Consider the following 27710-nt stretch of genomic DNA (forward strand, 5'->3'; position numbering starts at 1 on the left):
TCTATAGGCAAGCCATTCACTTAAATTAAAGTTATCATGTGGCTCTAGAAGAACACTGGTCATTTGGACGGCTTTTATGGTGCTTTTTTTTTGGTTGATTTTTGGAGCTTGACAGGTAACAATAACTGTTATATTGTTGAAAATGTCTCCTTTTGTGTTCCACAGAAATAAAGAAAGTCATGCAAGTTCTGCTGTGGAAGTTCTGCTCTGAGTTACGCTTCATTGCACGAGCGCCAGCATTGGGCTCAACAGAGAGAGTGTCTAAGAAAGAGTGATGGAGAGAATGAGAGAATATTCCTTAGAGGAAGAACAACACACTTTATTTAATATTTGTGCAAGTGTGAACAAATACATTTTATCGAGGGGAATCTGACATAAACGGGAACAAACACTCAATGTGGATTAAAGGGATATTCCAAGTTCAATACAAGTGAAACTCAATCAACAGCATTTGTGGCATTATGTTGATTACCACAAAAATAATTATGGCTAGTCATTTGTTTATATAAATATATATATATATGGTTACAGTAAGGGACTTACAATGGAAGCCAATGAGGCCAGTCCATAAATGCTAAAATGCACATCGTTTCAAAAGTATAGCAACAAGAAGTAAACATTTTATGAATTAACATTAGATGTCGACTGTTAGTGGAGTTTGCCGATATCAATAACTAAGGTGGTGGAAAATTCTGATAACCGATTAATCGGCCAATAGTTTTTTTTAATCTATTTATTGAAGGTTAAAAAAATGTCTTAGTCATTCCTCACTATGACAGGCACTGACATAGAGGCTAATAGAGTCTAAAATGAATAAAATCCCAGATACAGTTTATTGCTCAACCAAAATCCCAGTGATAATCAGAAAAAAATGAAGATTTGGTGCATTATGCAGGACTTTTAACTATAAACAAGCCCAAAACACACTTACTTTTTTTGGGACTCCTAATTTGAAATCACGGAGACTTGGCTCCATTACAATGCTCTATATTCATATATCCAAATTAAATTTTTATTGCCTGTATATTCACCAGAAACGATGTATGTGCTGACGGAGCATGTTTCCATATAGTAGCATTTTTCTTTGCATGCCCTCGCTTCGATTTAAAACACTTAATTATCTTATCAAAATAATAAAATATGCATTGAAATGAGGACAACATTTTTTATTAATATTGTGAATGATTAAAGACTATAGAACTGTAGAACGCTTCAAAGGAGGTAAAAAATATTGTCAACTATCGATGTTGATTTTTGGCAATAACCATTAGTCCCAATAAAAACAACTATCGGCACCAATTAATCGGTAAAAACTATTTATCGTTCTAACTCTAGTTAACGTGAATTTAGTGTAGAAAAAAATGGCCTATTAACCTTATCTGTGTAAAATGATATTCTGATTGGAGATTACGGAGTTTGTTGCCATGAAAACAAAGTTGTAATTTTGAATATAGCTTTACAAAGATATGGTTAGTTAGTGATTTTCTCACACTAAAATCATGTTAACAGAACGTTAGGTTAATTTACATCTTTAGGTAATAATTTTGAAAAACATTTGTATCTTAGCATTTATGGATTGGCCCCTTTCACTTTCATTATAAGCACCTTACTGTAACCGCGATTTTAAAATAAACGAGAGACGAGTCAAATTCATTTTTGTGGAAATCACCATTATGCCACAAATGCTGTCGATTGAGTTTAACTTGTACTGAACCCGGAACATTCCTTTAAAGACAACATAAAATCAAAATGGATTTACTTTCCTAATAAATATCCCTGGATTTATTGTTCTAAAGACAACAACATTTTTATTAAAAATGTAATAACTTTCTCCACCTCTGAAACAACTTTTATTTTCCACTGATGTCACCAAGACCGTGTGGGCGGGGAAATAATATTAACCAATAATATCACAGCCTATCATGTTTATACCTCCCCTACAAGCCCTGCCACATCCAGTCAAATATTGGTTGGCAAATCAAGTCATGCCCTAAATTATTTCTTGCTGAATATTCTGTATAATTCAAAAATATGTTACGGATGTCAGATGCATTGATATTAGTGTAACTGTCACCTCAGTCACCACTCACGTTCAGGTCTGAAACAACATGAGGCCGAGAAAGTAATAACTGAAAATTAATTTTTGGCTAAACAGTCTCTTTCAGGACTGAACGTATGATATGCTACTTCATATGTGAAAAAGTTTCAAACAGACATATAAAAAGTTATTTTTTGTATTGTAAAAGCAGACTTGAAAACAAACTTCAACACAGTTAGCGCCCAATAGCACAGCACTGCATTCTGGGACTTGTATTTCATTAGTTTTTCTGTCGATTTTCTTTTTTCTGTCTTAAATGCACTTCCTTTGTCTCGTTTATAATTTAGTATGACTATAAGTAATGTCCTTTTTCATCTCAAAAGCAATGACTACGAAATATATGCCTTTATGCCTTTAAATTTTTAAAACGTTGTTGAGTCCTTTGAAACATTTCCTGGAAGGGCGTTGCGGGAAGCGGCATATTTCCATTGGTTATATTAATTTGAAAACAGCCAATAAGGAGAAGGTAAATAAACGGACGTCATCGTGTAACGGACCAATGGGCGTTTGGATCCAGCTAGTGGTCTGAGTTTGAATCTGGAAACGGCGAGTGATTCGATGCGTCTGCACTTCATCCCGCGGTGAAATCAGGGTAAAAAATGTTTTCGCTTATATTAATATTTTCTAAAATGTATATTTAGTTTTATATGCTATTTAATGAGGGTATTATTTCTGCCTTGGTGTCATGTTGTTGAAATTTTGGCAGAGCGTTGCAGAGTAACAAAGCGAAACAGACTTACTGGTTAAACACCATTGTACTTTTTTGTATATTTTTGTATTACAGAGCACGTCTAATGTTTTGGGTACGTTTAAAATACGTTTGTATGCAATATTAAAATGGTTTACTAAAGTAGCCTTGTTTGTTTATTCTCTTAATTATTTTGTGCTTTTAGGGTCCAACATGAAGTTAAGTGGTGCCAAGGCGGGAGCGCTTTTGATATGGGTAAGTCATATTTATTATATTTAATGTAATGACACTGTAATGTTGTAAGAGATGTTTTTAGTGACTGGTGTCTAAACAGATCAACAGCGTGTGTCCAGAGGAGCCTGTTGGACAGTTTACCCATTTGAAGGATGGGCATCAACTCCTGAGGATTTGCTACAAACTGTGAGTTGTGATTTTTGATGCTTTTGGATGAATACTTTTGGGGCTTGGGATAACTTTAAAATATATCTCTCCTTTTGATGACATATTTAAAAGTGTGTGTGTTTTTTTTTTTTTTTAATCAGAGGAACCATCATTTTGGCCAAATGGTCATTGCAGCCAAGTAGATTGAAAATGCAAGAAGTAAAATACAGTTGCATTGCATTTTTTCCACACAGTTACATATAACAAGAGTTCTATCTAATCATTTTATTTAGAAATGCACCAATATAATGGATTGTTTTTAGAATTTTATTTTTAATACTTTTTTTATGATTCTATTTAGTTTTTCTGAATTGTGTAGCACTTTGCGTCAACTTCTGTTGCTTTTAAATGTGCTACATTAATAAACCTTAACTTGACTATATATATTTTTACTGAAACATGTTTTTTGATATGACAAATGTCTCATGGAGACCTCCGTAAACATTTTTGAGTGATGATCAGCATTTTTAATCTATCAGAAATTAATCAAAATTCCCAGCCAAATTATTTTCCCGCTGAAGTACTTTGTGTTCGGTGTTAAAATACTTTCTTATATCCCATCTTAATATGCAGAGACTATCAGTTAGCCATTCATAGATTAATTTTCTCGAAAACTGTAAACACTGTGTCTCTGTGGTGCTATAAAAATTCATGTGTTTGTTTTGAGTGACCCGCGTAGACCTGCCACAACAACATTGCTCAGCCAGTGGTGTGATTTGGGGCGGGGCTATCTCTTAGTCAAGGGTGGGGGGTGGGGGTCAGAAAGCTGTTTTGAAAACATTGTTTATTTTTGCAATTGCATTCGGTGACGCTAGTGTCACAAAAATGACATACTTCAGCTTTAAAACATCTATAGTAAGGGGCCTGGGTAGCTCAGTGTGTATTGACACTGACTAGCTAGGGAGGGTAGAGTCACATGGGGTAGAGTCACTCCTCGTGGTCGCGATTAGTGGTTCTCGATCTCAATGGGGCGTGTGGTGAGTTGTGCGTGGATCGCGGAGAGTAGCATGAGCCTCCACGTGCTGTGAGTCTCCGCGGTGTCATGCACAACGAGTCACGTGGTAAGATGCGCGGATTGACTGTCTCAGAAGCGGAGGCGACTGAGACTTGTCCTCCGCCATCCGGATTGAGGTGAGTAACCGCGCCACCACAAGGACCTACTAAGTAGTGGGAATTGGGCATTCCAAATTGGGAGAAAAAGGGGATTAAAAAAAACATCTGTAGTAATGTTACCATACTGAAAGTGAGTCCTGAAACTTGTCTAATGACATGACATTTAGTAAACTTAATGGCCAAATAAAGTGCATTAAGATCGTCGCAAATATTCACAGTGTTGCTTAACTTTATATTGTCAGTAAAATTTTTCGAATATAGTGTGAATTTTTCATGTATCACCCAGCTCTTGGTGCTATAGAAATGCCTAAACAACTAACACTAACGTCTTGTATTTTCACAAATGTGTCATTCCAGACAGGGTAAAGTGCCTGATGGGGAATTGAAGACTTTATCTCTTTACAACAAAGTGGAAATCATCTTCAGCATATTGCACTGTGAGTTGTTTCTTATTGTTTAAAACAAGGTGGATGTACACAATCTGTAGTTGTACACATATAGCTTCATGTATGTGTTCTGCATACAGCAGGGCTCGTAAATTGGCCCGCCCAATCTGGCTTTTGGTAAAATTGTGTCGCAGTCTGAAACACCATGCACTCTTAGCACAGAACTCAGCGGTGAGTTTAACAACGCTTATTGGTGCGTGCAACAGCATTCAGCTGTCGCAAGTTCTCCGGACCGGAGCGTGTGTGTTTAAGCTTTTTTGGCTATATAGTTCAGTTACACTGCTTTGCAAATCATGGACCCGCACGTGTATGTGAGCATTGATTGTGTTTTATTCAGCAAGTGTTTATTTAAATTGCTTGGCTGTGGAGTGCAGTCAAATCTACAGATGTAAAAAATTATCTCCACAGTTGTTACAAAAGTGATGTCAGCTCATATAGCACATCTTAGTCAACAAAAGATAAATCGATATTGAAAACTGAATCTTCAAAGAAGAGCCATAGAAAAGTTTAGCTTTTATTCTCCCTGCGTACATGCATCCTGACTGTATTTTGTTCTATATACAGCTGAGAGTCAGCATTCACAATCCCAAACATCATCATCATCAGGTTGTTCTCTGTTTGCCAATCATAATCTCCTGCGTGCAAATTCATGATATTTGCAGGACGAATTTTCCCTCATGAATGGGAGGAAAAGAGAAACAGGAGGAACACACATTTTCTTTTTTTCCCAAAATAAAATTTATCAAAATGTATTTTTGTGCAGAATGACACTACCACATTAGATGACCATTTTTTCTGATGTTGGTTGATATTTTGTGAACAATAACCATACAGTGTTAACGTGATTATTATGTTTTAGATAATCAAAAACTTTTTGTTAGTTGAGAGTGTGAAAACACTTTTTTATTATCCTCCTGAGACCCAAGTGTGACTGCTGTGTGCATTTTCCATTTCCCTTTTTGTAACTAGTAGCACCTAGGGATGTAACGGTGTCAAGGTTTCACAATATACCTCGGTTTTAAAACAGACGGTTATCATACCGTTGAAATCTTCTCATTGACGGTATTGCACAAATATAAGACATTGTATTTTTTCAGAACTTTTCTAAAATCCAAATCAGTTTAATTTAGAGACATTTACACAACATCATATAAACTTGGTGAGATAAGATAAAGCTTTAAATTGCGCCTTCCTCATGTTACATTCGACAGTCACTCAATTTTAAAGGTGACATGCAGGTGTCGCAAGCGCAGCACATCAGAAGTGCAGCATGAGCGCATCAAACAGACATGTCCGAGCCTGAACCTTTATTTCTGCCGCCAAAGCGGTAACAAATGCAGCAAATCAATTTAAGCACTCGTTCATCACTACGGAGTGCCAACTGTTTGGTAATTTGCCTAAGTGCAGTGCAACAGTAGGCCAACAATGTGTTTTATACTACTAATATTTTTTATTTGTAATACAGCACTAAATAGGGTTTACAAAGTGCATTACTTTTGGTGTGCAGGAAATTGACAGTGAAACTGTGGCAGAAAATAGACAGTATTGGACAAAATGCCAATAAATAAACTGCAAATAAATATTTGATTTTTCATCAAATTATTGGTTTCCATGATTGTTGGTTGAGACATTTAGACATTACAGTTGATTTTCTGTAAAGCTGAATAAATAATTCAGATTCAAAGTAATGGCCAGCATCATCAAATCACTGCCAACCATGTTAAAATAAAATGTAGCATTATAACTTCTGAATCTAAGTTTTGATTATCATTGTCCCATGTCTGCCAAATCATCTGCAGCCTGAAACGGAACTTTTGGTCGAATTTTAGGACTGAATGCACTTTGATGTATAGGAAAGCTATAGGATGCTCCTTTGCTCCCTATTTAGTGAATGACTTAACCTCCAGTGTGCTGTCTGTCTGCACTGGTCTCAGAACAGTTCTAAATGCACCTTATTTTCATCCTAACTCCATATAAAGCCTCTGAAAGCAACATTTTTCAGCTTTTGGATGAATACATTTATTCTCAATTTGTAAATGCACATTAAATATACACTGGAGGCCAAAAGTTTGGAATAATGTACAGATTTTGCTGTTTTGGAAGGAAATTGGTACTTTAATTCACTAAAGTGGCATTCAACTGATCACAAAGTATAGTCAGGACATTACTGATGTAAAAAACAGCACCATCACTATTTGAAAAAAGTCATTTTTGATCAAGTCTAGACAGCAGCCATCACTCCAACACCTTATCCTTGAGTAATCATGCTAAATTGCTAATTTGGTGCTAGAAAATCACTTGCCATTATATCAAACACAGCTGAAAGCTATTTGGTTCATTAAATGAAGCTTAACATTGTCTTTGTGTTTGTTTTTGAGTTGCCACAGTATGCAATAGACTGGCATGTCTTAAGGTCAATATTAGATCAAAAATGGCAAAAAAGAAACAGCTTTCTCTAGAAACTCATCAGTCAATCATTGTTTTGAGGAATGAAGGCTATACAATGCTTGAAATGGCCAAAAAACCGAAGATTTCATACAAAGGTGTACACTACAGTCTTCAAAGACAAATGACAACTGTCTCTAACAAGGACAGAAAGAGATGTGGAAGACCAGATGTACAACTAAACAAGAGGATAAGTACATCAGAGTCTCTAGTTTGAGAAATAGACGCCTCACATGTCCTCAGCTGACAGCTTCATTGAATTCTACCCGCTCAACACCAGTTTCATGTACAACAGTAAAGAGAAGACTCAGGGGTGCAGGCCCTATGGGAAGAATTGCAAAGAAAAAGCCACTTTTGAAACAGAAAAACAAAAAGAAAAGGTTCGAGTGGGCAAAGAAACACAGACATTGGACAACAGATAATTGGAAAAGAGTGTTATGGATTTTAACCCCATTGAGCTTTTGTGGGATCAGCTAGACTGTAAGGTGCGTGAGAAGTGCCCGACAAGACAGCCACATCTATGGCAAGTGCTACAGGAAGTGTGGGGTGAAATGTCACCTGAATATCTGGACAAACTGACAGCTAGAATAACAAGGATCTGCAAAGCTGTCATTGCTGCACATGGAGGATTTTTTGATGAGAACTCTTTGAAGTAGTTTAAGAAGTTCTGAATTTTTTTTTCAAATTGTAATAGTAATTTAACAAAATGTATATTAAAATGAAGCGAAATTGAGTTTTCATCTGGATAATCTGGCCCCTGCAAGAAAGTAGTTGAAGAGTAGATATGCCTCGCACAAGCTTCCTGTTTCAATCAGGGTTTGCGTTAACCGAAAATTCTCCATTTACAGATTTTTTTTAAAGATTGACGGAAAATTTCAAATGCTGTCCGTCATTTTGACAGATAAAAAAATAAGGACCATTTTTACCTAGAGCATCAGTTTTGACTTCACTGTCTCTCACAGACACACTGCTGCTGTGTGTGTGTGTGTGTGTGTGTGTGTGCGCCCTGTTTATTGCCAGTTATTAAGATGCGTATTAATAGGCGTCATAACCATTAACACCTGGTAGTATGCGTCTCTTTTGACCAGTTGTGTTCGGATTTTGGGGTGTGGTCTGAATAATTGGCTACATATATCAGTCATTGATATATGCGATGGTCCCACACAAACATTTAGAAAAAAGATAAGTGAGATTTCGAAACCGTTACATATAACCTGTATGTATTACCTCACATATAACGTCTCTCATCTGTGTAGATGACTTTCACCTCACCACAAGACAGAGCTCCCTCATCCTACAGAAAATCGATCAAGAAGTTGATCTGGAGCTTCAGCTTGCCAAGGTATGTTTTTGCTCATATCGGTTCTTTACTGTAAATGACTTTTACTGTAATCTACATGAATAATCAATGATATTTTTCTTTATTAGCTTAGCTATTCTTTTAATGATGTGCAGGTGAAATGTTGTGTATTTATTTGTGTGCTTAATGTGTGCACACAGGTGGCAATTCTGCTTTGTTACTGCAGCTTTAAAAAGAACAACCTGCAACCTTTGAGCGCAAATGCACAGGTGAGTCTTTTACTGATAACCAACAGTCTATCACTTACTTTCCATAGCTCCATATCGAGTGCTACCTCAAATGTTGAATTTTGTGTGGATCATTTTGAAAATGTCTCTCTCTCTTTCTTTTTATGTCAGTCGGTGATTGCATCCATGTTTCATTTAGTAAAAGATGATGCAGATGGTCTATCATTAGACGAAGGGCTAGATCAGTTTCTAACCCAAGACTGTAAGTATCCACGTTACTAGATATTTTAACTATACTGTCCCTTAATCCCTTTTTTGCACCGCCGTTGACGTCTTTATGTGAAATATATATATATATATATATATATAAAGATGTCGCAAAGATGATGACACTTGTTTGAGCATCCTGACACAGTAAGATTTGGGTAAACAAATTAATTTATTCTTTGCTGGTCTATTACCATCTCTCTCTGTCTCTCTTGCTCTGTAGCTGTCATGAACTCCTCCACATCCAGCACTGAGAGCAGTGGCTGCTCTTCATTCTATACTGATGATGAGTCTCCGATTTTTGGTCGGTTCCAACGTCCTCCTAGAGTTAAATTTCAAGAGCTTTGCAAAGTGGCCTTCAGCTCTGACGGGTAGGTGTTCCAAGGCTATGGTGAAGGAGAAGAATGCTGGTTGATTAGAATAATCCTAAATATAAAATGAATAAGCTTTTTCAGAAACTTGTATCTTTGTATAGTTTGTCAATAAAGCTGTCAAGCAAGGTTATGCTTATTGACAATGCAGTCCATGTAGCCAGTCGTAGTTTTTTTTTTTTTTTTTCCCTCAAAGTGTAAACATTGTGGCTATTTGGTGCTGTAAAAATATTGCTCTGGTTGTTTGAGCGTCTAAACCAGACACAGCACTAACTGATGGCATGCTTTCATGGCAAGACTTCACTGTTTGCTTGACCAGTGGTGTATGGGAGGAGTCCTCTGGAAACATGTTTGAAAATGGTCATTATTTTTGCAGTTCTGTTTAGCTGAACAGAATTAATTAGATGGGACCTGCAAAAAATGTGCGAGAAGTTGCTTTACAGCTTCTCCTAACCAAATGCGGCCATCAGCGGTGTCGCACACCAAGTTGGTCATTTGATTTCCATTTTCAGTGCTTAGTGCTGGGTTGCTCACTCACAGTTGGTCCGATGTCTTGCTCCACCTAGTACATTAAGCATCAAATATGCTCTGATTTGTCATCTGCAACATTTCAGTTGGGCTGGGAATATTACTTGACACTGGAAACTTGTAATGTTGCACCTAGAACACCAAAACACTCTTGTACATCCATGATTTTCAGCTCTCCAGTACAAGACATCATGAGCACACCGCATTTTCAGTTAAAAAAGCTCCGGAAGGAACTGGCACATGAGGGTGACGTGAGAGACGAGCTAGAAATAGAACTAGCAAATCAGATCGCCATCATCTCAGAGAAAGGTATTTCGGATATACACACCCATCACCTCTGATATTGCAGTTTATTTTCTTACACAGTGAGGTTCTTTGATTTTTCTTTTTTTCCGCACACAGAGGGCTTGATCTCCCAGTTGCAGCACAGGGTGGAGCGTCTGCTGCGGGAGCAGGGAGAGTTAGAGAAAGATCATAAAGCTGAACTCCTGGAGCTCCAAGAGAAGAATGAGAGGTGAGGTGCAATGAGACTAATGCTGCCTTCATGTGCTATCGGAATTATCCTACTTCCCAATTCTGAAGTGGTAATTACGAGTACGTCATATTCATGTGCTTTGTTGTCGGAAAGAACAGGAAACATGGACGACGCCAGGTTCATTCATACATATTTCATGAGGAACTTTTATTTTGACACCATTATATCCCTCAGTTAGCTTGCTGATGATAATGGAATTTTGGTAAAATAAAAGCTATTTACACAGTGTAAAAATGTACAACATGCATAGAATGGTTGCTGATATACATAAATGAATTTGACCAAAACGGCAAGAGCTAACAATTAACTGTATTTAGAAAAATGAACAAAACCTGTCATTCACTCCAGAAACTGTACTCTCCTCAGCCATGTTGAAAGTTTAGAGCTCCTCCCATCTCGGAAACTCGGGTATCAAAATTATTTTTTTTTATTTTGACGATTGTTTCCCAGTCGTAATTATGACTTGAGGGGTCATTTATGTGCAACTTCCGAGTGGGAAACTCGTATTTACAATAATTCCGATAGCACGTGAAGGCAGCATAAGATTACTGTTGAGCAAGTGTCTCTAAAGGCTCAAAATTTGGGTTTCCAATAATAATTTTGGCCTTGCAGCCAAGCTAATAAAAAGTTGTTCTGATGTAAAACATTTTAATATCTTTTAATGCTTTAGGTTTTTTTTCCTTTTATAGTCTTCTCCGTAGAGTGCATGAGGTTCTTAAACAATGTCAAGACTTAAAAACCGACAACTCACAGAAAGAGAAAAAGATTGATGAACTTACTGAGGAAAACGGAACTCTTGCTGCTCAGGTGAGACTATTTTTCTCTGTCTTTTTTCCTTAAACCTGCTTGAAACTATATAGTCCGATTCCTTTCTCACCTGTCTCTTGTCCCATCAGGTGCGAAACACATTTTTCCAACTGGCAAGAGCTGAGGAGGAAGTCGCTAAGCTCACTCTGACACACGAAACATCGCAGGCTGAGTGGATGAAAAGAAAGGAGTTTATTGAGAGAGAATTAAACGAAGTGGTCACACACAGGGTAGATGGCTTGAATACTATTGAAACGCAGTTTTTATTTTTATTGCACTAATCATTGTGTGTCTTTGCTTTGTTCTCTCTCTGACTAGTATTCTTTTGTCTTTTATTCATATTTGTTGCCCCTGTGCAGGTGTGCCTGAATGAGCAAGTTCAGATCTTGCAGGGCAAGATCTCCGTTCTCGAAGATGAACTCAAAAAAGCTCAGTCTCAAGAGAGAGGAGAAGTGATGGGGCCCATCATGGAGGTGAGATGTTCTGTTCTTCAGTCTAAAATAAAAATGTTGCCTTGTCAGAGTCTGTGAAATTGCCTGCATCTGTTTGAGCAGTTAACAAAAATGGCTTAAATCTTTTTAATGACTGTACTTTTTAAAGTTAAAACATCTTCCTAGAATGGACTAATTCTGACTAACATTTACCCATTTTATTTTTTCCAGTGGGAGAAACTTAAACAAGAATTGTCAGAGCTGACTCTTAAACGTGCTCAGCTTCAGGACACTATTTCCCGTCTTGAAAAAGAGAAGGCAGAAGTTGAAGCCTTGCTAGTCCAGGAAAGATGCTCATTTGAAAAGGAGACCACAAGACTTCAGACGTTGGTGTTTGATCTGGAGAAATCTGTCAGCAGCATCCGTATGGAGAGAGAGGCATTGCAGAAGGCCTTAATGACTCAGAAGGAAATGTTTACTTCACAGATATCAGCTCTGGAAAGTGATGTTTCTCGGCTGCAACAGGTAGAAGTTCGGTTGACAACAGAGATAACAATCTCTGCAGAACTTCGCCAGCAGAGAGGGGAGCTGGAGGGGAAGGTAGCCTGCTTAGACAAGATGGTCAATGCACTACAAACTGAGATCCAGGGCATGGAAAAAGAAAGAGAAACAAAGCAGGATGCCCTGAATGCCCTCATGGTTGACTTGCAGAATGCCCAGACCACCCTTCAGGACTATGAAAAGAAGTTGGAAAAGCATCAGAAAGTGGTAGAAGATAAAGCTTCCCTGACCAAGGAGGCATGTACATTGCGGCAGGAAATTGATGAGCATCTGCAGACCATCGGAGAGCTACAGGGGCAAATTAGTATCCTCAGACAGGAGAAAACAGAGGAAGAAAGCAAAGTTAGTCAGGCATTGACCAAAATTGAAAGCGTCAAAACTCAAATTCTGGAACTGTCAGAACAAATATCCCTGAAGGATGAGGAGATCACAAATCTGAGGAATGAGTACGTCTCTTTAGACACTAAATTTAAGCTTGTTAAGGAACAAAATTGTGAAATAAATGAAAGTTGTAAAGAGCATGAGGACACTATTAAGAAACTTCAGCAAGAACTTCTCTCTGCTTCTTCGACTGCGTCAGAAAAACAGGAGGAAGTATTGGTTCTGTCAGCTGAGGTAGCATCTCTTAAAGAGCAGATCTGCCATTACAATAAAAATGATCAGCAGAAACAAGATAAATTATCTGTTTTGGAGGCAGAACAAAATGTGCTGAAGGAAAACTTGACTTCCATCCGGAACCAGTTGACTGAGGCGACAACTACAACTTTGCAAAAGGAATCTGAGCTCATTTCGCTTAAACAGGAGCTTTGCCTTCAAGAAACGCTAAGAGAAAAGTCTCAGGAGCTTGAGACAGCCAGGTGTGAGGAGTTTGAGAGAAAGGTGAATGAACTTCAGGCCAAAATCATAGAAGTTTCCACTCTTGCCTCTGAGAGGGAAGCCTGTATGACTTCTCTTCAATGTGAAATAAAAGATCAACAATTGAGGGCCAAACAGTCTGAAGATGATCTTCGGCGAGAGCTGGAGGAGCATGTTGGAAATCTACAGAGACAATTGGAAGCTGCCAATTGTGGCGCTGCAGACAAAGATCATCAGCTGGAGTCTTTGGAACAGAAGCTGAGACAGATGGAACTGCTCTGCCAACAAAAGGATAAAGATGTCCTTGTGACACTTCAGACAAAGGAGGACCTGGAGACAAAGATTGTTGAGCTTGCTGAGAAACAACATCTGGATGAGTGCCAGAATAATTTGGAGAAGGAAAGAGGCCACCTGTCAGCTGAAGTGTCATCTCTTAAAGAAGAAATCTGCTGTTACCTTGAAAATGATCAACAGAAACAACAGGAAGTTTCCTTGTTAAAGGATGAATATTATGCACTGAAGGAAAGCTTTGCATCTCTTCAGAACCAACTGATTGAGTTGACAACTACAGCTTCGCAGAAGGAATCTGAGCTCCTCTTGGTTCAGCAGGAGGTTTGCCACCAAGAGGCCCTAAGAGAAAGTGCTCAGGAGCTTGAGACTGTCATGCGTAAAGATTTTGAGAGAAAGATGAGTGAACTTCAGGCCAAAATACTAGAGATCTCCACTCTTGCCTCTGAGAGGGAAGCTCAAATAAGTTCTCTTCAAGATGAGATGAAGGATCAACAATTGAAGTCCAAACAATCTGAAGGTGATCTCCGCATAGAGCTAGAAGAGAAGGTTTGCACCCTAAAAGGAGAACTACATGCTGCAATTTGTGATGCTGCAAATAAAGACCATCAGCTAGAGTCTTTGGATCAGAAGCTGAGACTGATTGAACTGCTGTGCCAACAAAAGGATAAAGATGTCCTTGAGACACATAAGGCAAAGGAGGACCTAGAGAAGAAAATTGGTGAGCTTCTTGTCGAGAAACAACAACTGCACGAGTGCCAGCATAATTTGGAGAAGGAAAGAGACCACCTGTTATCTAAAGTATCATCTCTTAAAGAGGAAATCAGCAATTCCCTTCTGAATGAACAACAGAAACGACAAGAAGTGTCTGTGTTGAAGGATGAACAAAATGCATTAAAGGAAAACTTGGCTGCTCTTCAGAACCAACTAGAGGAGATGACAGCTACAGCTTTGCAGAAAGAATCTGAGCTCATCTTGCTTCAGCAGGAGCTTTGCCTAAAAGAAAAGGCTCAGGATCATGAGAATATCATCCGTGAAGAGTCTAAGAAAAAAGTATGTGAACTTCAAGCCAAAATCTTGGAGGTCTCCACTCTTGCCTCTGAGAGGGAAGCTCAAATACGTTCTCTTCAAGATGAGATGAAGGATCAACAATTGAAGTTCAAACAATCTGAAGATGAGCTCCACCGAGAGCTGGAGGAAAAGGTCGGAGGCCTACAGGGACAACTAGAAACTGTCAGTCGTGACACTGCAGACAAAGACCATTTCTTGCAGTCATTGGAACAGAAGCTAAGGCAGATGGAACTGCTTTGCCAAGAAAAGGAGAAAGATGTCCTTGTGACACATCAGGCAAAGGAGGACTTGGAGAAGAGGATTGTCGAGCTTCTTATTAAGACACAACAACTAGAAGGATACCAGCAGAATTTTGAGATATTGAGGAAGGAAAGAGACAACCTGTCAACTGAGGTAACATCTCTCAAAGAGGAAATCTGCCACTACCAAGAAAACCAGTTGCAGAAACAACAGGAAATGTCTGTTATAGAGGTTAAACACAACACTTTCAAGGAAAACCTGGCTGCCCTTAACAGCCAATTGGTGAAGGTGACATCCACAACTTCACAGAAGGAATCTGAGCTTCTTTTGCTTCAAAATGAGCTACGCCAACAAGATAACCTTAGAGAAAAAGCTCAGGAGCTTGAGAGAAATGTGAGTGAACTTCAGGCTAAGATCCTAGAGGTCTCCACTCTTGCCTCTGAGAGGGAAGCTCAAATAAGTTCTCTTCATAATGAGATAAAGGATCAACAATTAAGGTCCCAACAGTCTGAAGATGATCTCCGCAGAGAGCTAGAGAAGAAGGTTGCAATCCTTCAGGGACAACTAGAGACTGTCAGTCGTGACGTCACAGACAAAGACCATCTCTTGCAGTCTTTGGATCAGAAGCTCAGGCAGATGGAACTGCTGTGCCAACAGAAGGATAAAGATGTCCTTGAGACACAACAGGCAAAGGAGGACCTGGAGAAGAAAATTGTTGAGCTTCTTGTCGAGAAACAACAACTGCACAAGTGCCAGCATTTTTTGGAGAAGGAAAGAGACCACCTGTTATCTAAAGTATCATCTCTTAAAGAGGAAATCAGCAGTTCCCTTCTGAATGAACAACCAAAACAACAGGAAGTGTCTTTGTTAAAGGATGAACAAAATGCATTGAAGGAAAACCTGGCTGCTCTTCAGAACCAACTAGAGGAGATGACAGCTACGGCTTTGCAGAAAGAATCTGAGCTCATCTTGCTTCAGCAGGAGCTTTGCCTAAAAGAAAAGGCTCAGGATCATGAGAATATCATCCGTGAAGAGTCTAAGAAAAAAGTATGTGAACTTCAAGCCAAAATCTTGGAGGTCTCCACTCTTGCCTCTGAGAGGGAAGCTCAAATAAGTTCTCTTCATAATGAGATAAAGGATCAACAATTAAGGTCCCAACAGTCTGAAGATGATCTCCACAGCGAGCTGGAGAAGAAGGTTGCAATCCTTCAGGGACAACTAGAGACTGTCAGTCGTGATGTCACAGACAAAGACCATCTCTTGCAGTCTTTGGATCAGAAGCTCAGGCAGATGGAACTGCTGTGCCAACAGAAGGAAAAATATATCCTTGAGACACATCAGGAAAAGGAGGACCTGAAGAGGAGAATTGTTGAGCTTCATGCTGACAAACATAAACTGGATGGGTACCAGCAAAATTTGGAGATAATGAGGAAGGAAAGAGACCACCTATGTTCTCTTAGCCAGTCTCTCCAAAGAGAGTGTGATGCATCCCAGAGGATTAGAGCCGAGCTGGAGTTGAAGGTGGAGGAGCAAAGTGGCTCTATCCTTACTCTTAAAAACACTGCTCGACAGTGGGAGGAGCAGAATAATGAACTCTTGGAACAACTGAAGATTAAGTCAGAAGCAGTAGAACACTGCAAAACACAGGTCTGGATTGAATTTAATCTTTCCTTGTTTCTGAATAATGTTTTTTTCTCTAGAATCCTCATTGCTGAAGTGAAATGCTTTGTGAAATCAAGTTGATACCATTTCATACCACCTACCCTTAAAGTGTTCCACTTCACAGTAAACGCACATATGTTAAGTGGTGAATTCATGTAAATCCCTATTCGGACGGCAATTATTTTACATGGGGACGTGAGGTAATTTCAGCATTTACAGGGGGTAGTCAGTGATTTTATTGCAAACCGAATCCGAAAAGTTCTTGTTTTTCTCCCGCCTTCCACGAGAAAATTCCCGGCCAAATTACCTAATGTTTTTTGACAAACACCAAGGTCGTGTGGTAAGTTAATTACCGTCCAATTCCACATCTCTGAGTTTATAATACAAAAGCTGTTTTGGAAATCCTTTTTGACCACTGCTACGTGCCGTACGTTTGCGCTGCACGTGGTAACAGCTCTGCCGGTAATGGACAGTTGTGAAAGTTGGAGGATTGTGTAACAGAATTTGTTTTTTAATAATTCACAATAATAAAATGATGTCGCTGCTCCACCATAGTGAGTGGGAACTTAAGTAGAAGGGAAAGAAATACGAGAGCCAGATCATGTAAACTTTTTAAATGGTCCATTTATTATGGCAGCAATGTTATAAAATTGTAATATCACATTTTAATGTATAAACGTTTACTAAATACATTTATACATGGGGCTTGCATGACTACTCGTTTATACGAGTCGAGTAGTCCCAGAAAAGTTGCCGGGTAAATGTCTATCTTATTTAAAAGGTTTAATTTCCACCTCCACTTTTTAAACACTGACAGATAATTCCAAATGTTATCCATCATTTTGATAGATAAAACATAAGAAAACCATTTTTACCATAGCTCCTTAAATTTCATTTTAACTAACTTTACTGTCCGTGATATGCGTGGCTTCTATATCTCCTTGCGTGCACTTAGGAGAGAACGCGTAAGCGGCGCAATGAGGTGATGTGGGTGACAAAACGTTACTGATATATTTGGCTGCGTTGATAAACAGTCTTGTCCCTACAGTTTCTTGATTGGTTTAATTGCTCTTTGCAAGAATTTTGGCTTGTTCCGTATGTGAAAATGTACACTGTAAATGTCTGCAGCACGGTTTCCTCATGCTTTAACATTTTTATTTTCACTTTAGTGTAATTCCAAACATATTTAAATGCAGATACAGAGGATACAGTTTGTGGATTGATTAATTTTCCATATAACAAGCGCAACTGCAATTATGTGATTGACAAAAAGTCTGCCTCGTCCTCCGTGATTTAACTGTCATCCAACACGCACGAGTTTTATCACAGAGGAGCCATGAACATTTACTTCTACAGACGTCACCCTGAGAAAGAATTGCCGTCCGAATAGGGCTGAAGATTATTGAGCAGACTCAATGGCTGACATACGGTTCTTCCTCAGGTGGAGTTGGCAAGGAATCACTACAATGGTAAAAAGCAGCTGCTGCTGGAGGCTCAGGAGACAAACAAGACTCTTGAGCACTCCCTGGAGTCCTGCAAGAGAGAAGTCAAAGCTCTGGAGACAGAGCTGACATTGGCTCGCATGAACTTAGACCAGGCAAAGACCAAAGAGAAGAACCTTGTTGCCAAACTGAAGAGCTTGGAGGCTCAAGTTAGTCTATGGCTTCATAAGAAGATGGAAATATGACTGAATCAGGTTTTGAGTCTCTTTTGAAAAGTTTCTTGATTACGTGTGTGTGTTTTAGGTGGACTTCACTGACAGGCAACTGCGAGAGCAGAAGAAAATGACTGATAAAACTGGGGAGGTGAGAGTCAGAGATGGTATGTATGCCAGAGTTCCAGAGACCCGGCATGACACCAGCACCGACAGCTTGGAGTTTGACCTGAACGATTCGCTCAATGCTGGCAGGTAACTCTAGCCTAATCTACTGTACCGGTACCTTGCAGAGTTTTCTTTAAGGTAACTCATGCAGCATCTTTGTACTTTTTCTCCCTATTTCGGCAGTCGTTCAGCAGTGCCAGGTGAGTCTAGCACTCCACTTGTACGTAGCTCAGAGCGTTTGGCTGCTAAACGTCGAGCCTTGGGGGCAGAATCCCTTGAGACTCTCTACTTCACACCTATGAGTCAACAAGGTAACAAACGGAAAGATGACCACAACAATGCTTTTGAACGCAAACTGGAGACCAGCATCACTTCATTTGGCGATCTCGTGGTGGACTCTGCAAAGAAGCTCACAGCCTCTGCCCGCAGGCGACGTACCACACAGGTTATCAACATCACCATGGCTAAGGTGGGGTATGCTGGGATGTGCACAACCTTCTACTGACCATTTGCACCTTACTGGATTAAACTGAGTTAATTGATAATTGTATGGGATCATCTGGCTCTTGAGACACATTACGGCTCTTTGAACGAGTCCTTTTACTGTAGTACTAGTTAGCAGAAGTAATGGTGTTTTTTTTTTGTTGTTGTTTTTTTGTTTTGGTTAAAGACATCAGGAAGTGTTAATGGGGAGGAGTCGTTTTCTAGTGTTCACTCTGCCCGATCTCAGCCCAACCTTGCAATTCACCACTCACGGCCTGTGTCCTTGGACCTCTCTGAGGAAAGTGCCAGAGCAACTTTATCAAAAACAGACAAACTTGATAGTCTGCCTGGATATCGCAGAAGTGCTGTGCACAGTGTTGGTCCACCAAGAGGTGAGTTGTTCTACTTGGCTTCTGTTTTTCACAAGAAGAATATGCAAATATTTTCAGAAGTCTTTGCTTTGAATTACTCTGTATGAGTTTGTTACAACACTTTGTGACACTGAGCAGTGCTGTATAATGTAATATATTAACTACATTTCTGTGTGTAGCCACCAGTACGTTTTGTATTGGTGCAGAGAATGAACCAGAGCATGCTGCTGATGACTGGATGCGCATTGCTGAACTGCAGGCGCGAAACAAAGCCTGTCTGCCTCACCTGAAGAGCAGCTACCCACTGGAGTCCAGGGTATGCATTGAATATATACTGCATTTGTATGGCATATGTACTTACCTCTGTTTGTACTGCTTATTTTAAAGTGAACCATTGTCTAAGAGTTGTGGTATCGTAGAGATGCAGGTAGAAGTCAGGCCCATGTCATGTCCAGTCCAATTCTCCCTACTCTCTACCCACTGTTTCCTCTCTTGCTTTTTTACCTTGTTTGCCTGAATCTGGAATCAAACTCTCCAATCTTCTGCCTCTCTAGCCCAGTCTGGGACTTCCCTCATTCACAATAACGGACGACGATCTACGGATGGGTGACCCGGACGAGACTATTCGCCGCGCATCCATGATTCCGGGTCAGCTCATGGAATCTTTAAACTCCAGACGCCTCTCTTTGGCACCAGGAGCAAGTTCAAGCCAAGCTCTTGCACAGTCCCAGCCCCAGCGCTCCACCATGTTACCGGGTCAGATCCGATCCAGCACCGCTGCTTACCGGGCCTCTCAGGTCACAAAAACAACCTCAAATGTGCATGTATCAGAAAATGCACGTAGCCCACTAGCCCCTAAACGCCCTGGATCCCAGCTGCAAGGCCCCGACACACCTGAGGTACGAGGGAACACGAATGGGATACTACGGCCCCTATTATTTCCTTGTCCGAAATCCATGTATAAGATATATATATATTCAGATTAGGGCTGAAATTATTAGTCGACGTTACTGACAACATCGACAATGAAAATTTGTCGACAAATTTTCATTGTCGAATAGTCGTTTGATCTCATTTAACGTAACATGGGATCACATTAAACTCTAATGATGACGTGTGAGAGCAGCATTGCAGTTCGCGCCTGACTGAGGAGAGGAAGAATTACATAGCTCACAGTCCAGATGCACTATTTCACAGCTTATGGTGATGTAGATTGCGAAGTATGAGGGAATTATAATGCAAAAATACAAAATAAGTAAATACAGAAGCACTCATTGTAGAATAAGCAGAGCCGGAGCTCTTTAAAGGAAACACCCCGGCATTACATCTTAAATGCAGTTATATTTAATGCGTTATAACTTTAATAAAGTTCAAATAATAACGAAGCAGATCATGTAAATAACTACAAACTCCGAAACTGCCATTTCTCTGTGCGGTCAGTGCCTCTTCTATGAGTTGCGCGAAGTGTCCCGATCTAAAGGGGAGAAACTGCACCCGGCTGAAGCGCACTCTGTTGCAGGGACGCTCGTCCCTCGAGCGCACACGCTTAATGCAGCTAGATTATAACATGATGGCTCGCAATTTATTGAATCATAATACATGCCACTGTGCATTTCTTATCGTGAAGAAAAATGTCAATACGCAGCTTTATTAATAAGAGAGAGTTTGTTTGTTTTTGTGAGTTAAAGATGGATTGAAGTGAACAGAAAGGTGAGAGAGGTAGTCTTCGCCCCATTATACACGGCAACAAAATACGTTTTTGATTTGTTTTTGTTTTGGCTTGTTTTCCAATATAAATATCTAAAACTCCTTTAAAACAACATACATTTTCTTTAGCAGCTATACTGCAGAAGGAAAGATTGTTATCTGAGAATGTTAAATATAATATATATATAATTTATTTTTTCAAATTTAACAAACACATACAATAACATCAACGAACAAACAAGCAAAAAGCACTGAAATACATAAAAAAACAAGTTAAATTATATGTATATGTACATCTCTTCCTGCATAGATTGCATAGAAACAAAAATTCATAGTCTTCCTGGAACAGGCAATCAGAGTTTCTGTAAGAAAGAATGCAAAGGCTTCCAGAGTCTCTAGAATTTACCCGATTTATGATTGAGGTCATGAGTTAGTTTCTCCAACAGGAAAAAAAGCAGATATCTGTGATATCCACATGGCAGCTATGGGAACCTGGGGTGCAGACCACCGCAACAAAATACATTTTTTTTAGCCAGAAATAGAAGGATTGTTAATAGAGACTTGGTGTCTGCATCAAAAAAGTTTTCAGAAATGTGGTTCAACAAATAAAATGAAGGGGATGAGATGAATCGTTTACCGGTTATCTCCTGGATCACAGAATGAACCTTTTTCCAGAACGTCTGGATGCGATTACATGACCAAAATAAATGGAAAAATTTACCTTTTATATGTTTTGCATTTTAAAAAAAGATTTGAGCAACTAGGGAAAATTTTATGGAGGCGAATAGGTGTGAAATAAATCCTATGAAAAAATGTAACATTTTGTTCATGAATAGAAATTGAACATTACATTTTGGAAAAATTCCATTACAAATCTTAGTCCAATCTGAACCCCCAGATCTCGTTCCCATAACGGCTTCAGAGAATCGTAAGCTGAAGAATCACAATACAACAAACTTTGAAATAACCCCTTTGAGAGATTTGACTGAGATCATGGCTTCTTCTAGTTCTGATAAATTTAAGCAGAATTCATTCTGCCTTAAAAGAGACTTATGAAATGACAAGTTTGGATATATTTGAAAAATCTGTAGAAGAAATGTTAAACTCTAGTTTGTTAAAATGACTTTAGGGATTCAGAAATCATCAAGCCTGAGAAATCTGACAAACCCTTGGAACGCCACTCCATCAAGCCAATACTCCTAATCTGTGTCGGAAAATCAGGATTCAGTGCCAAGGGAGACCGAGCAGAGATAACCAGAGGAATATTTAAGTATTTTCTCACATCCCTCCAAGCCAGTAATATATTATACACAATTACATTATCATTAAGAGTATTTATTTGATCTGTATTGTTGATAAAGGGGAGGGACTCAAGTCTTCTAGGGTAACAAGCTAGAGATTCAAGGTCAACCCATAAAGAATCCTGCCTATTCATTAGCCAATTCGTCATCATTTTGAGTTGAGCTGACCAATAGTAAAGTTGTAAGTTAGGCAAGGAAATACCTCCCAAATCTTTTGGTTTACTGAGTTTAAAGAATCGAACTCTCTGATGCCTATTATTCCATATATAATGAGATATGTGTGAGTTCAGCGATTTAAAAAATGCTGGTGTCAAATACCGTGGAAGATTCTGAAATAATTTAATCGAGGAAGAATATTAATTTTTATAACGTTGACTCTCTTGAGAAAGGAAGTCGGCAAAGAAGTACACTTTTTCAAATTGTTTTAAAAATGTTTAATTAGAGGGGAATAATTGGTCTCAAATAATTTATTTAAATCAGGAGTGATATTAATACCCAGATATCTAAGACCTCTCTCCGAAACCTGAAAAGGGGATTGTATTGACAGATTGCAGGGAATATTAAAAGACATGGTAAAAGATTTTCCCAAATTAATTGTATAACCCGACACAGCACTAAACGAAGCTAAGCAGTTCAAAACGGCCGGGATAGATATTTGCGCGTTTCCTATGTACAAAAGAACATCGTCTGCAAACAAGGTGATTACGTGCTTTTTTCCCCATCCACTGTGATCTCATTTATACCGGGGTCAGTCCTGATGGCTTTGGCCAAAGTCTCAATGATTAATGTAAACAGTAAGGGTGATAAAGGGCAACCTTGTCTACAACCTCTACGCACTGGAAATCCCTCAGACATCAGGCCATTCGTATTGACATTGGCTATTGGATCTGCATAAAGGGTTTTAATCACACTAATAAAATTAGAACCTGACCCAAACACTTGAAACAAAAAAGACCATTCCACATGGTCAAAGTCCTTTTCGGCATTCAAAGATATAATCATCTCTGGGTTTTTATGAGTGTTGTAGTAGTGTATGACGTTAAGAGCGTGGCACACATTATCCGTGCCATACCTGGATTTCACAAAACCTGCCTGGTCTGGATTTATAATTTTAGGAAGCACTGTTTCAAGTTTGCGGGCCAGTACTTTTGCAACTATCTTGTAGTCCACATTAAGAAGGCTGATGAGCCTGTAAGACGAACACTCCAAAGGGTTTTTGTCTGTTTTTTTTTTTAAAAGCAGGCTAATAGAAGCATATCTCCAAGAAGTTGGAATAACACCTTTCCAAATATTATTAATAGCAGGCATAAGAATTGGATGGATTTTCAGCCAGAACCTTTAAAACAATTCTAGCGGAAAGCCATCTGGGCCCGGACATTTCCCGCACAGCATGGCCTGAATTGTAGCCCAGACTTCCTCCATTGTAAATGGTGCATTTAATCTAGAGCGGTCCTCCTCAGCAATAATAGGCAATGCAATATCATTTAGATAAGCAACAATTTTCGAGTTAGTCGTCTCTGAGCTATAAAGAGATTTGTAAAAATCTCTAAATGTATTATTAATAATCAATGTGTCACTTGAAATGGCACCATCCTCATTCCTTATCATATTAATAGAACGATCGTTATTCTGATTCTTCAATTGATGAGCAAGTAAGCGACTGGACCTTTTACCAAATTCATATTATTTCTGTTTGGTAAAAAGCAATAGCTTTTGAATGTGACAATTGTGATCCATATTCAGTTTGGTCCTTGCATTCACCAACGCTTTTAGATTTGGGACTGTGGGAGATTGCTTATGTATTTGCTCTAACCTAGTAACTTATTTTTCAAGGTTTTCCCTATTGCTCTCTCAAGCTCTCTTCAGTTGGGAAGTGTAAGAGATAAGATGTCCATGTAGCGTAGCTTTAGCCGCATCCCATATCATAGCAGAAGACACTGGAGAATCTCTATTGTCAAGCCAAAATTGTGATAGACTGTCCAGAGCAAAAGCGCAAAAAGGGTCACTATTCAGAAGAGACATTGAACCTCCAATTTGAAGTTCTAGGGATGTTGAAAGCTGGATCAATATGCATATGTACTGAAGCGTTGTCCGATAAAATGATAGAGTCAATACGACAGGCCTGAACTGCATGTAAAAATTGATTAGGGATAAAAAAAAAAATAGATCTGTATTTTCGTGTTCCAGAATTAAAGGGAGGTACCTCTTTTATCCTGTGACCTACCCAGACCTACCTAAGCTTCAAATGTTCTGCGTCAGATAATTTAGTTTCTTGGAGCAGAGCTATGTCAGATTTTTGTTTTTTCAGATGCGTTACATTTTTTTTTTTTCCTTTTTATTACATGGCCAATCCCTTGGACATTCCAAGTAACGAGTTTAAGTGATCCAGACATGAGGATTGTGAAATTGGAATACAAATAGGTAATAAGAGTTGAGCGGGTAAAGACTAATGTGAGTGAAAGAAGAGATGTAGAAAAAGAAGCCTAAGCAGCAGAGAATCGACAGAATGAAAAACACAAAATATAAAAAATCTAAATTGCAGCGCTTGCCCTCCCCTAACCTGTCTCCAAACGGCAGGATACAAATACCCCAAATAGCAGCTTAGTCACTCGAGACAACATCCAAACTCCAGGTTGAACAATAAACACTGTTGTGAGTCCCCCAATAATAATTTCTTATTATCAATAAAAGCACTATAAATACGTTCAGCTCTGTTACACAATCTTTCAGCACAGCAACAAAAGATGATTGGGGGGGCTCAGTGTTGAATATGTCCATTTTCCTCCATCATAACCAGCAGAGAGTAGAAGATTACCTCAGTTAAGAGTTTCCAAGAAAGCAGCAGCTGATTCAGGACTGTCAAAAAGGCGAATCTGCCCTTCGTGAAGGCATCGGAGCTGAGCTCAGGGTTTCCGCGGGTCTTAAAAAGTCTTAATTTGCCCTTCCCCAAAATAAGGCCTTAAATCGGAGCAACAAGTCTTTAATTCATAAGGTCATGGCATTAAATGTTGTATGAGGGATTGTTTTCTCATTGTGGGATTGTTTTCTCGTTGCGTTTAAGTAGGGTGACCAGACGTCCCGTTTTGAAGAGGTGTGTCCAGACAATTCTCTAAACATTGTAACTATGTCCGGTCGAAGAAAAAGTAGGAAAATCTTTGTCGCGCTGCTGCTTAGGCATCTCTGCGGTAGTGATTAATTGATAGATTCAAGTTTACTTGGAGAAAAATAAAGGATTTAACCCAAGCCTGGAGCAGAGCGAAATCTCAAGCAGCCATCTTGCTCTGGGTCACGTGCCCACCCCGTTGAATATAATAATGAAAATACACATATTTTAAAATATCTAACAATCATTTAAAAAAAGATGCATTCACCGGAGAAGCAGCAGATATTTAGACTTGCTTTTAGAGAATAGATCTTGAATAGAAGTATATTTTGTCTTGTAACCAAGTGAAAAAATACACATATACAAAATACACTTATATTTCAGGTACATTCTCTTAAAGCAAGTCTAAATATCTTATATGTTCCTTCTCAAGTAAATGTATCTTGTTTTATGGATTTTTAGACCCTTTTAAATGGAAAACAAGACAAAACACTTGATAATAAGAGGATTTTTTGCAGTCAGTTTCTTTACTGAATTTGAATTAAACTTAATAAAAAGCTTTTTTTCCCCCTTTAATTCCGTGAATGTCATTTAGAGGTATTTTTAAAAGATAATATTGTCCTCTTTATTGTTAGTAAGCACGTTTAATACAACCTTTTAAGTCGGGGCACAAGCTGAATAATCGGCTAAGAGCTAATGATTAATCGTTGCAATAATCGCCGAATAATCGTTAGATTAATCGATTATCAAAATAATCGTTAGTTCCAGCCCTAATTCTGATATTATTTCTCTTTTATTAATATAAATGTTCATTTGGTGATCTCACTTGATTGATTCTGGCAGATATTTCCATTTTATTTGGTAAAATCTTAACTTGAGATTTTTGGCAGCTGCAAGCGGTTACAGATGATATTGTTTCCACAGGCAAAGAAGTTGGCAAGCTGCTTCCCTCGGCCAATGACGCCTAAAGGCAGACACACCAACATTCAAAACAGACGTCCAAACTCTCCGGTAAGTTACAGTACTTTTGTGTGTGTGTTTGTGAGTTTTATGTTACTAACCTAGTTATTCTTGAAGACAAAATTGCTTTACAATGGACCCAGTAGTTAACTAAATCTGATGCACTCCTTTTTGGTATGCCCTCAAAAGCAAAAGTGCTTCATAATAAAGATAAATTATTTTTTTTCTTTTTTCTTAAATGAACAGAATTTAGTTCTAAAAATACAAGATTTCTTTTAGAGTTAGTCTATAGTAAATTGAAGTGCATGGTATATCCACCATTTAGATGGCTGTGTGAATGCATGTGTGTCATTAAAAATATTTTTATCTTCTTCTCACTTTTCAACTCTAGGCTGAGCGAAGGCAATCTCTCATGTTCACTGTTGTAAATACTCCAAAGACCAACACTCGTGGTGATAGCAGGCTACAGCGAGGCCTCAACAAACTGCGTAACAGCGCCCGCAAATCTCCAGCCGTGGCCAGCCGTGCTCTTCGCTCTGCAATGAGCGCAGTTGACGGCAGGTCACCTCTAGACTCAACTCGGAGAAAGTCGCCCCGCAACAAGTCTCCCAAATCCTCCAATGCCAAAAAGGTACAAAATACAGTGATGAACTCAGGCCTGACTTGAGCAGGTTCATTTCTGATATGAATATCCAGACACAAGCATATGGTAAATGCATAAAATGCACTTTTATTTTTCACGATTTATGGTTCAAAGTTTAGGGTTAGAAATTGCAGGGATGTAAGAAGTATTTGCTGTATGTGTGTTTAGGTAGCACATTGACCAACTGCGATGTCCATCTATCTTGGAGTTTTTAACTGTATGTATTTGTATTTTTATGGGGCAGTTATTTTTTTTCTACCTGTATGTGGGTTGATTTCACTCTTCCTTTGGTTTGATTTCACTGGTTTAAACTGTGGCTTTGTGAGTGCTGTATATGTCTGGTGGTGGAATCTCACTGATGTGGAGTCAGTTCTCACTGCGTCTCTAATCATCTCACCTGGAGATGATGGTGTTACTCAACCTCACTTTAGAGTAATTTCAGAGTGGAAGTTTCAGATTAACATATCGAATATAATTTTACTCTTGGAGTGTGTGAGGGAAATTATTATGTTCTTAATCATTCAAAGAATCTTGTCTGATATCTCTTTCTCTCTCCACAGATAAAGTTCAGGATAAAGGTCTGAACTGAGGATTTCACACAGAAACCTACCTTTTTCTTTTCTGTTTTAAAGCCAAAACTCTTTATTTTTTATTTAATCTAAAGATTGTTTTATTTTTATTTACGGGATGCAGGGGTTTTAATGTCTGTTTGTTTCATATAATTGTTTGTATATATGCTGTATATTATATCTAAATGTATTCTTTGTTTAATAAAAATAAAGTCCTTTATACGTCAAATATTTTGGCGCTTTCTCAGCCATTGCTTAATAGGAACAAATTAAACATGAATGTCGAAATATTTCAGAAGGGTTGTAAAAGTGTTAGGAGAAACATGTTTGGATATACGTATTGATGGATTTCCGTATGATGCCGCTAACAGTGCAGA

The 27710-nt window shown here is 38.8% G+C and overlaps 1 protein-coding gene across 4 annotated transcripts; it reads left to right on the forward strand.

The window, feature by feature from the left end:
* The first annotated feature begins 2621 nt into the window (after positions 1 to 2621).
* Positions 2622 to 27562, forward strand: LOC127430120 (nuclear mitotic apparatus protein 1-like). Of its 4 annotated transcripts, none has more exons than XM_051679619.1 (24): positions 2622 to 2690; positions 2992 to 3041; positions 3121 to 3206; positions 4698 to 4777; positions 8488 to 8573; positions 8732 to 8800; positions 8930 to 9020; positions 9249 to 9396; positions 10097 to 10233; positions 10327 to 10438; positions 11149 to 11266; positions 11356 to 11496; positions 11626 to 11739; positions 11929 to 16359; positions 17816 to 18025; positions 18120 to 18283; positions 18380 to 18665; positions 18867 to 19071; positions 19230 to 19366; positions 19605 to 19949; positions 26086 to 26172; positions 26513 to 26752; positions 26933 to 26981; positions 27325 to 27562. In XM_051679619.1, exons 2-23 carry the CDS (start codon positions 3000 to 3002, stop codon positions 26942 to 26944), a joined length of 7341 nt encoding a protein of 2446 aa, XP_051535579.1. In that variant the 5' UTR covers positions 2622 to 2690; positions 2992 to 2999; the 3' UTR covers positions 26945 to 26981; positions 27325 to 27562. The 4 variants fall into 4 exon arrangements, with proteins under 4 accessions (XP_051535579.1, XP_051535580.1, XP_051535581.1 ...); XM_051679620.1 differs by lacking the exon at positions 26933 to 26981 and having other exon boundaries at positions 11929 to 14484; positions 15136 to 16359; XM_051679621.1 differs by lacking the exon at positions 26933 to 26981 and having other exon boundaries at positions 11929 to 14484; positions 15790 to 16359.
* The last annotated feature ends 148 nt before the right edge of the window (positions 27563 to 27710 follow it).

This window comes from Myxocyprinus asiaticus, chromosome 39 (assembly GCF_019703515.2).
Source record: "Myxocyprinus asiaticus isolate MX2 ecotype Aquarium Trade chromosome 39, UBuf_Myxa_2, whole genome shotgun sequence".
Classification (NCBI taxonomy): Eukaryota; Metazoa; Chordata; class Actinopteri; order Cypriniformes; family Catostomidae; genus Myxocyprinus; species Myxocyprinus asiaticus.